This window comes from Austrofundulus limnaeus, unplaced genomic scaffold (genome assembly GCF_001266775.1).
Source record: "Austrofundulus limnaeus strain Quisiro unplaced genomic scaffold, Austrofundulus_limnaeus-1.0 Scaffold89, whole genome shotgun sequence".
Classification (NCBI taxonomy): Eukaryota; Metazoa; Chordata; class Actinopteri; order Cyprinodontiformes; family Rivulidae; genus Austrofundulus; species Austrofundulus limnaeus.
In genome coordinates this window covers 917,312-928,810 of record NW_013952491.1, presented here as the reverse complement: position 1 = coordinate 928,810, position 11,499 = coordinate 917,312, and the positions used below count along the sequence as shown (strand labels likewise).

The 11,499-nt window shown below is 38.1% G+C and overlaps 1 protein-coding gene across 2 annotated transcripts in view; it reads right to left on the bottom strand.

The window, feature by feature from the left end:
* The window catches only part of wt1a (WT1 transcription factor a), a 30,225-nt gene that overhangs the window by 10,213 nt on the left and 8,513 nt on the right, over positions 1-11,499 (bottom strand). For both annotated transcript variants that reach the window (XM_014012177.1, XM_014012178.1), the window contains exons 4-5: positions 10,710-10,812; positions 4,213-4,296 (exon numbers count right to left, since the gene is read on the bottom strand). In XM_014012177.1, the coding sequence (XP_013867631.1) occupies positions 4,213-4,296; positions 10,710-10,812 (187 nt within the window). The remainder of the gene's footprint in view (positions 1-4,212; positions 4,297-10,709; positions 10,813-11,499) is intronic.

The window sequence follows — 11,499 nt, the reverse complement described above, 5'->3', positions numbered from 1 at the left end:
GGGTAGGAACGTAGATCGACCGGTAAATCGAGAGCTTTGCTTTCTGACTCAGCTCTCTCTTCACCACGACGGACCGGTACAGCGCCCGCTTTACAATTAACACAAATGACAAAAAATTAAAACTGTGGCAGAAACTCATGAATCAAAGTATTTTTGGTTGAATTACTCAAATATTGCTAATAGACCAATTGTCTTTATCCATATTTAACTGTTATTTTTGTCAAATATAGCTAAAAAAACGTTCTTAGCAGTCAGTTTTAAACTTAACTTAATTTCTGGAAATCCTCTAACAACCCAAAATTAGGAGTTTTAGGACCCACAGCGGGTTCTCAACCCCAGCTTGCTGTAGATGAAACCTTAAAGTGACTGTGATGTAAAATGTTTGTACGAAATATGAATGCATTTTTGGAAAGACAACATTATTAACATATTACAAAACTAATTTCACGTTGCTCAGACGGACAGTTGTTGAGATATTTGCATGTGAAATAACAGGAAGTGATGTCAAATGTAAATATTTCAAAATTAAATAAATGTTACCAATTATTTTAATATTTGATACGAATTACAGTCATCCTACAGTGTGTTAACATTTTAAGACTTCTGAAGATTGATTTAAGACCTTTTAAGGCTAATTAAGGCCTTATTTTTGGATTGATGAACTCAAGGCCTTTTAAGACTTTTTAAGGATCCAAAAGAAACCTGGAAACATAAGAAGCACGTTGCAGAACCTGGGCGGGGTTAAAAAAAAAAACCTGGACAACTTTAGCCGATCGAAGCCCTTGAACACATCATGCTGAGTTCAATTTATACTCATTATTTTAGCTTAAATTTAGAATAAATACATGAACTCACTGATTCATCCCTCAGGTCTCTTTATTGTAACTAAACTCAGAAAACTGATTGAACTTATTCACTTAAAAATAATAATGTGATTTGCAAGTAATAAAACCTTTTCTATATATTTTTTTCACAAATTAAACATGTAGTTATTAAACATGATTTTATTTTCAGAAGATATTTAACTTATTTTCAAGGTGAGTTTTTATTATTTTCTTCTGACATATTGCAAATTATTTTAGATTATTTTAGATAACGAAGACCACATTGTGTAAATCAATAACATGTTTCTAGAAATGTGTATTTTTTTAATCAACAAGTTGTAAAAAGTTACTTAAATATATTTAATCATCTTGTTTGAGGCATTCCTTCATGAGGTAATGCGTGGTTTCAACGCTGGGAATAAACCTGAGCGCCCCTCCTGTTCCACTCCCCTTCACTTCCTCTTCCTCGTGTCTTTCTCCTCGGCCTCCTTATCTGCCTCCTCCTCTTCATCCTTGATACTCCCTCGCGCCTCCCGTCCCCCTCCTCTCTCCCGCTGCCCATCACTGGAGCACTAAGCTGCGCCCCAAACATCAACCTCTTTTTATATAAAATGGTGAAAAAAACTGTTTGTTTCCACCGTTTTACTACGTCTTCAAAAGGAGAAACCTCCTGTTGCACTCACAAAACACACACACCGAGACGCACACGGACACACACACACACACATTCATCTGTTAACTATGATGGATGCCTTTTGGCTCAGAGTAGAAAGGAACGGGTTGAGCCGGCACAGACGCCGAGCAGCGGGGTCGCAGTGACATTGCGGCTCAAACCGAACGCTTTAAGGTTTGTCCGAAACATCCTGAGGGGTTTCAGACGCGTTTCCTCAACTATTTCTGCTCAACCTCGTTAGAAACGCCAGTGTTTACGCCCTTTAAACACGACTCGGCACAGTTCCATTTGGAGGGTTCTAACGTTTCTCCCAAGTTGTTACTTCAGGAACAGCCAGGTGATTTGAGAGGCTTAAATCAACAGTTCAGGGGTCTCATTTATAAAGGATTGYGTGGAAACCATACTAAAAGTGAACGTACGGCCAAAAGGCGGAAATGGCGCACGCCAAAAAAAATTCAGATTTATAAAACCGTGCGTACGCACGTTTCTGCGCACCTTTCATTTATAAATCACAGCCGCACGTCAGAGTTTGCGCATGAGGTCCTCCTCAGGTTCTACCCTCTACACGCCCACACTCAACCATAAACAGTCAATGTAAAGTACCTCATGAATGTTAAGATGTATTTAAATCAGTCAGACGATAAGTGATTGGTTCAGACACGCTCCGTCGTGCGTCTGGATGACGACAGGTGCTGACTGACAGCTGCTCACGTGAACAGATTGTCTGTAATTGACACAGATTTTCCCTCATTTTGCTTTAGAGTAATCTAACGATTTTTATAAAAAATAAAAATAAATAAACTCAGCTTCAAATTAATTTTCTCTCAGAGCCTGCAGGACGATAAAAACAATAAAAATTAAATTAAATAAGTCAGATAAAATTAGAAATAAGTCCCCCGCTCTTCTCCTCGTCCTCTCCCCCTCCTGCCTGCTGTTATCCGCAGCAGACACCGCGCGCGCGCTCGCACGCACGCACGCACGCACGCACGCACGCACGCACACACACACACACTCATGCACGCACGCACGCACTTGCGCACGCACGCACGCACGCATCCCCGCGCGCGCATGACAAACACGGATTTTAAACGTTTATAACATCCACACTGGCGAGGTGGATGCGCCCTGCGCGTGTATCTAAAGCTTTTGCTGTCCTGCTGTTCTTATCGGGGAGGCGTCTGTGGGTCAGGGAGGSGTCTGTGGGTCAGGGAGGGGTCTGTGGGTCAGGGAGGGGTCTGTGGGTCAGGGAGGGGTCTGTGGGTCAGGGTCGTCTGAGGAGGAAGCAGATGAAGGGATTTGCACACGGGAACTTTTATTTAAGATTTAATTTTTTTTTATTTCAAAGGTCCTCATGGCTCAGCAGCAGCAGAAGCATAAAAAATACTGTTAATAAAGCTGATGATAAAGTTGAATAAAAATCTAAGTCTGATTCTGAAGGTAAATTAAATCTCTGACAGTGATCTTTACACAGTGTGGCTCTAATTCCTCACTTCACCATCTGTGTCGCAGTTTCACATCTCCAAAATGAGCGTACGCATGGGTCAGAGCTGTGAGGCACCGCACATTTTCACGTCAAGTTTGGATTTTATAAATCACAACCTTGGCGTAAAAAGTGGCGTACGCAAGTTTCTGGGCTCAAATTGTGCGTACGCCAGTTTTATAAATCCGACCCCAGATCTTTTGAAGAGGCATTCTGCTGAGAAAATATGAAAAATTACAATTTAGCTCAAGTTCTTTCACAGGTCTCAGTTTGGAAGAATAGATATTAATTGATAAGTTAGCAGCTAGCGCTTTAAAACATTTAAAATTTTCACAATTTTTTTTTAAACCTGGAATTCTATTTACAAGCACAAATAGCAGCAGTAGCAGCTAGCTGTAGCACCTCCACTACAGTCTGGGAAAGCAATGTTTGTAAAGAGTATTCATATAAATAGCTATGACTAGCCTTTAGCTCATCTATCCGGTCATAATTAAAATTTAAGTTGCTCAAAGAGCTACCTGCAACAGGTAAGATATTAACTGCAGGACTCCACTTCAAATGATTTAAACTAACCCTTTAGGTGTATAGTATTAGAGGTCTTTAGGGTTGGGCAATATTGGCGAAAAAATTAATCACGATTAATTGTGGTATTTAGCCGATAACGATTAATTTGACGATTAATGCCCTGAGTCCCAGGACACCCTTATTTCATAGTAACATGACCAATTTAGTGGGAAAGATTTGCTTTTTGTAAAAAGAATTGTTCCAAATTGTGTGAAAATTACAGATTTCTGACTATACATCATATTTTAAATTGTATAGATAGATAAATAAATTACAGAACTTTATTTTAAGGTTCGTCATATTTGAAGTGGAGAGGAGCACTGAGCGGACTGACCGGAGTAATCCCCAGTCAGTCTGCCTGGTGGCATTAATTGTATTAATTGTCAAGTGCCAAAAAGTAATCGATTAATGTTTTTCTGACGATTAATTGCACACGATACGATTATGCCCAACCCTAGAGGTCTTAGAAGTTAAAATAAAAAGTGGCATTTTTTTTCACTTTTGTCAACAACAGCTACAAACTCTCATTTTTTAACAAACTAAATGCATCAAATTTGCCTCTACATCACAACAAGATAGCAGCTAAAGAGCTTAAATCTGTTTTTTAAATAAATATTTTTAAAATAATCTGCGTTCTTGTAGTTTGAGGAGAGTGATGAATAATTTCCTACCTCTTTATGGTGGAGGCCAGCGGATTAACGGGGTTCCACCCCATGCACTCCAGCTGAGACGCCATCTGATATAAGTTGTCGCTGCTGTGGAGACAAACATGGCTGAATTTTAGCTCGTTACGCATTTCTGTTTTTCTAAATAAAGTGACTATAAATATAAAAAAACAAGAGAAACCAGAGCAAAAACACTTTCTGTGAAACAGGCGAAAGAAAAACAAGCTAAATATTGTTTAACAAGCTGAAAGCTTACATTTACATTTAGAAAATCTGCAGCTAAAAGCTAAAATAAATACAATAAACATTTGCTGAAAACTAAAATGATCAGAACAGTACCTAAAACCTGAAAATAAGGTAACAGTAGCAAAAAAAAAATCTAAAACCTAAAAATAGCTAAACCTCAGCTATGCTAAAAGTGGCAAAATCATTTAAAATACTAAAGTCACCAAAACAGTAACTAAAATAAAAATAAAAATAACTAAACTATTCAAATATTTTCTTAATCATGTGGTTGGAGGGAACTACTTTTTCTTCCGCTTGTGTAATGAATGTGCACAGCGGCACGTGTTCAGTCACTCAGTCTGTAGATGTTGCATGTATGGCAGGTCATTTTAACATAAAATCTGCTTAGTCCGACGGTAATTAAATTCTAGATGAGGGGTTCCCAAACCTTTTCATGCCATGGCCCCCCAAACAGCATTAGCTCTGGCCAGGGACCCACAAACAAAACTACAAAATTTACAAAGTAACAACTTTTAGAATATTTTTTATCACTTTTATTCACTATTCAAAATTTGTTATATTTCTTTAGAATAAGAATTTTAAATTGTGCTAAACAGATGTTGGGTTAGGGTTGGAAATACTTTTAAATTAAATAAATTACTATGTCATGTATTATTTATAAAGTGGTTATTTGAAAAACTAAAAAAATTCACCAGACACATTATATGTGTTATCACAAAGTATCAGCATCGGATCAGTATCGCCAATACCAGACAAATTTTACTTGGTATCAGTATCGGAAAGAAAATTGGTCGCGTCGAACATCACTAGTAGTGAGATGCTGAAAAATGAGTGAAAGAAACCACAAACAGGAAACAACAGCGTGAACGCTGACTCAGCGTTTTTACAGAGACCAAAAAACAGCGATTCTTCATTAGACAAACCAGGATCTGTGATCATAATTCAGATCTGCTCAGGTTTTACACAGCCACTAATGTGTGAGTGTGTGAGTGTGTGTGTTTCCACCTCTAACACACTGAATTTATAGCCTTCAGACCCAGCTTTCACACCACCTGCAGGCTCACAGCGGTCCCGACCGAGGAGAGCCGGTGCCTGGTACCCGGCTCATTACGGAGCTATTATTTCACACTGAAGCAGGGGCGCTCAGCCAGCAGACGCGAAAGGTATTTCCGCTGAAATACTGCTGGAAACGAGGCCGAGCCGAAGATTTAAAGTGATGATTTATGACACTTTCTGAATGAAAATGGGTCCACTTCTCCTCTCTGCTGCTGACCCATCTCTGATCCACTTTACATCCATCATCTGCATGTTTTCTTTTTATTCACCGTTTTCCTGAACAAACAAGATGTTTCCTGTGAAATCCATCAGCTCGACACCATAGATGTAACTATTTATCTCATTTATTTACAGTAAACAAGTTAACAAAACCTATTCATGAAACAAACAAACAAATTAAATATAAATAAACAAAAATTAAAACAATTAGTTCAAAGCTCTGTTGGAGACACTAAATTGTAACAAAATCGGCAAATTTTCTCTTGGAATCACATTAAATTGAGTCGTTTGTGTTGTACATAACTGTAAATAAATAGCTGTTTTTGTTGTTGCAGTTTTAACCTTAAAGTGTCTGAAATTGCTGGGTTGAAGTCATGTGACCCGGATGATGCGCAAAGTTCAGATGGTGGGCAGGAAGTGATTTGCTCCGGTTCAAAACACAGAGAAATGGAACCAGAGCGAGTACGCTAATGACCTAAAAGGGCTTACATTTATGATCTGATCCACACTGTCTAAATAAAAAAGACCTGTCATATAATCTGGAGGATTTACCGGTGTTACACCACATATTGTGACCATCATATGTTGTGACCAGAGAGGGCGCTGTTGCGGTTCTACAACAGAACCTGGCCGAACATGGCCACAAAGAAGAATATGTTACGCCAAAAGTGTAGCCTGTGATCGGAGGCTGAAGACACAAAAAAATAAAAAGAAATAAAATAAAAATAAAACATGTTGACTGATACATGTCAGCATGTCACAATATATGGTGTAACACCGGTGTCGAGGAGATCGACATAAACTATCTGGTGCTGCAGAGCTTGTATTAAACGACAAGCCAGATGAAAGCTTCAGGTTGGGTCAAACATTTAGGATCCAAATTAGAGCGGCTGCAGCAACTGTCCACGACACAGAAAACAGGCGTTTTGATGCTGAATCAACAGAAGGAAACGGGGCTGCGTTCACTTCCTGCCCCCGTTCTTGACATCAATACTACGTCAGCAATATGTTTCAAATTGTTTAAAGTCCCCCCCCCCCCCCCCGTCTCATATCAGTCATAATTTAGTCTCACAGGTTACCAAACTCAATTAAAGTTGTCCCACATTTCTGACAGAAAATAAAGTGAGATATTTTCAGACGCTCTGGACGACTCAGGCTGTGTCCAGAACGGCGGGACGGGTCCTCCGAAGGCCGAAATCGTCGTCCGCTTACGTCACAGCATCGCGACGGAGGCCGACAAATGCGTCCTTCCTTTGGCCAGGATCGAAGGACTGGTCCGATGGATCCTTCCCGGCCCACCGTATCCCATAATGCATTGTGGCCCGACCAGAGATTTTTTTATGCTAGTAATGGCGGACGAAATGAGAGAAAAGAATACGTTTTAAATACAAATGTGGCGGTGTAAAAATAAAAAATTTTAAGCGGTTGTGTTGTTAATACGTTTGTCATTTATATAGACGTGTTTTTAAATGTTATTTTCATCAGAAACTAAATAAATAAAAAATAAATAAATAAACATGCACCTACAGCGGGTCCATTAGTTCTTCAAATATTACCTTTAAGTTAATTTTAATGTTTTGTGATATTAATAACGCTAATGTATTTATATTTCTCAGAGGACACGCCCCACCTCGACACAGCCTCAGATTAAATTTGTTGCGCAACGTTTTTGTTGCGACACTATTTCACTTGAGGTTTTTTATATTTTATGTTATGTTTTTATAAATTGGTATTTTATTAAACAGTGTGGGCTTTTATCTAATTATGATTTTTAAATCACACTGATGAAGCATGAGTTGTCTATGAACACGATTTAAATCTTACTTATCCTCAGCGTCCTTTTAGACATGGTCCTGTCAGTATAAAGCCACTCACAGGCGTCAAAATATAACTTTAACGCTCTCGAGACAAAACGGACGCACCATCGATGACTCTACGATTCAGAGAAAATCTGTTGCAGAATTCAGAGTGAAGCGAAGATCCTGAGAGCCCTGAAACACGGCCTTGAAGGTTGCAGCTGTGTTAGATATGGATTATATCTTCAGCATCAGAGTCCAAGCCTTTCCTTTACACCATCTTTGCTGCATTGGAGGCGACCATCCTTCAAAATAAAAGCATTCACATTATCCACAACCGAAACTACAAAACCTGCAGGCCGATCCCGATCATAACCTGAGGAACAGGTTGATGTTTAATAATTAACAGAACACCGTGCACCGGTTCAGGAATCTCAAATTGTTTCTTTTGCTTTGATAAAAGCCAGAGTGCCTTCCTTTTTTCTGCCTCCGAGCGGATTATTAAAACCTCGGCATGTTTTTACTTCATGTTGTTCCAAGTTGATGGCTCACAGACTAAATACAGGCCTGATGGTACCAGGCTGCGAGATTAGACCACTGACTTCACTCAGATGAGCCTTTCCAGCAACGCGTGTGTGCGTGTGTGTAGATATCAGTTATGTTTATGACAAAGTCAGCCTGAGATTCATAAAAACACAGCGTCCATCCCCGCTGCAGGACTCCAAGAAGATCCCTCCTCTCCTTCCATCGATGGGAAACAGAATAAAGAATGTTTCATTTAGAAACACAACAGTTTGTAGTGAGGAGGTGCGCCTCCTACAAATGCTCATTAACTTCAGAGGGAGAGTTGTTTTTGATTCCAACGTAAACAGGAAGTTCCGTCAAACCTAACTTTCTCTCTGAACGTGGGCGTGTTGGTTTGAATTGTGGCTTTTGAAAAATGTTGGAGTAAAATAACTTGAAAAATATCCTCATTTATTGTTTCCTTGTAGCAATAATTTTAGCTTCTCTTCATCGGTCTTTCTTCTAATAACGAGGCACTTCACTCTCAGACGGCAGGTTTATTGTGGTTCAGAAAGGGAGGCAGAGCTTTTCTACTTTTCTGATAAATCCTATAGGGTTGGGTTTTCCCAGCTCTCCTTTAGTTCTGACGCCAATTTCTGATCTTGAGCTTTGTTATCATTCAATTAAAATCTTAAAAATATATAAACATTAGGGGTGCAACAATACATTTACCCATATCGAACCGTTCAATACAGATTTTTAACATTTATTTTATCAACTTGTCTTCTGAAGATGCTCTGTGTTGAAGGATCAGTGGATCTGTGTTCGACTACTCCACCTAGGCTGCACTGTGGAGCACAGATCCACTGAGAAACTTGCTGTTTCCGCAACTTTTAATTTAAAAACTGTACATTTGAGGTTAAACAAATGTTCATAATTAATATAAATAAATTACAAGTTAAAAGGGGCATGGAAATTTGTCTTTTTTGTATAGAAAAAATATCGAACCGTGAGACTAAAGTATTGAACCGAACCGAATCGTGAATTTTGCGTATCGTTGCAGCCCTAATAAACATAAATGTTCCACTTAGAAAACCTCAGGAATAAAAGTGTTTTTCTCATAACGTACAGTTTGAGCTTCAAGTTTAGTTTTATGGATGATTTTATGATCAGTTTGACCAATTATTTACTCAAATTTGTCATTAGGAACAGTTCAAAAAGCTGAAAATTGACATCAAATTTTCTCAAATTCATAAAGTTTTCTTTCTCTCCACTTCTCAAAATGTTTTTTTTTTTCCCTTTTGGAAGAAAGTGAGAAATCTGTTTTAATGATTTTGTAAATTTAGCACAAAAAGTAATAAAATGTGTGTTTGGTAGATTCTTTTTTCTTATAACTCACAGTTTAAGCTCCAAGTAGCTGCTTCAGTTTTAGTTTGATCAATTTATTCCCTTAATTTTGTCATAAGGAACTCAAAAACAAAGCTGAAAATTGACGTCAGTTATTCTTAATTTCATAGTTTTCTTTCGCTCCTTTTCTCAAAATGCAATTTTTGTGTTTTTTTTCTTTTGTAAGAAAGTGAGAAATCTGTTTTAATAAATTCGTTTCCGATTCAGCTGACACGTGTTTCTACAAACTTGTGTTTTTTTTTTATAAATTTAGCACAAAAAGTAATAAAATGTGTGTTTGGTAGATTGTTTATTTATTTATGAGCTTTATCTATCTGCTTCAGTTTTATTTTCTCAATTTTGTCATAAAGAACTCAAAAACAAAGCTGAAAATTGACGTCAAATATTCTTAAATTCATATTTTTTCCCTCTATTTCTCAAAAATGCTATTTTTTTTCTTGTTGCATAAAAAACTGTACTTGAAAGCTTTTTATTGCTAAATGTTGTAAGTTTTTAGAGTTTAGGGGACAAAGCAGCCACGTTTTCAATTCTTTCTGTTGATGAAGGCAAAAATAAAAGTATTTTGGTTTTTAATCCAACTTTCTGTTTTCAGATGCTCTGTAAAAATCACAATTGAGCACCAGTTTGATGAAAGACAAGCTGTTGTTTCTCTGCAGATTGTTTCCTGTTTAATGGAAAATAAATATTTATCTGCTGGTGATTTACTACTTCAGGAAGCAGCTTGTTGTTAAGCTGATTTCTTCTTTTATTTCCTCAAAGAGTTTCATTATAAAAACACTGAAGGTCGTCTTCAGTGGAAAACTGTTCTGGTAGTCGTTGATTTTAGAACCAGAACATCTTGTACCTGAGAGGGTTGGAAAGTTTGGAATAAAAAGATGTTTTCTTTTTGAGGAACTTTAAAAGATTTGTTGATTTCTCATCTGTTCTTCAGTGTTTCGCAACAGCTTGGATCGTAAATAAAATGAGGGGGAAAAAAAAATCAGTAAATCACTTCAGAACGTTCCGCCGGCGGTTCTTTATCGTACCGTTTAGTTTGATCAGAAATGTAAAAAGTTTGTAATATTTGAATAAAATCATCAGAGGAAGTAGCAGAGGTTTTGTGGGGGGTGTGACGGTGGCGGTCGGACCTGTCCTGAAGGTGAACATCCTGTTCAGAAACGCATCCTGCAACCTTTCGCTGAGTTACTGCCGTTTGACCCGACACAGCCAACAATGGGTTCTGATCCGTTCCAGCGTGGTCGCACTCAGAAATAGAAGTGAGAGCGGGAGGTTTACCTGTTGTACGGGTTCCTCAGCAGCAGAGCCTGGCTGCTGGGACATCCGTCTGAAGGCGCGTGGCAGCCGTAGACCGGAGGGGGGACGGGGTACTGCTGCTCGCCTGCGTAAGGAAAGTCACAACGTCACAGAAAAATCTGCAAAAATAAAGACTGGAAACAAGAATTTATTTAGTTTCCTGATGCAACTTAATTACTTCTGCATGCTCAGAGCTACTTTAGCCGCTTGTGTATCAAAACGTTTGTCTCATTGAGGAGACGAGTGCGCTAACGTGTTTTTTTTTAAGTTTTATACTTTTTACTTCATCAAACAAATACATGAAGATCTCACTCTTTACAAAAGCATTCTGTTTGTCTTCTTATGCTACTTTTAGCTTTAGCCTTTTGTTTTTGCATTTAGTTATCATTCTGCTACTGTTAACCTTTAGTTAGCCTTTTGTTTTAGCATTTAGTTATCATTATGCTACTGTTAACTATTAGTTAACCTTTTGTTTTAACATTTAGCTATCATTCTGCTACTGTTAACCTTTAGTTAGCCTTTTGTTTTAACATTTAGCTATCATTATGCTACTGTTAACCTTTAGTTAGCCTTTTGTTTTAGCATTTAGCTATCATTCTGCTACTGTTAACCTTTAGTTAGGCTTTTGTTTTAGCATTTAGCTATCATTCTGCTATTGTTAACCTTTAGTTAGCCTTTTGTTTGGTGGTGTATAATGATGTGATTGTGATGCTGTATTTCTGAGTGTTTTATGTGTTGCAGAACAGGAACCTGCTGTAAAACAGCAATTATG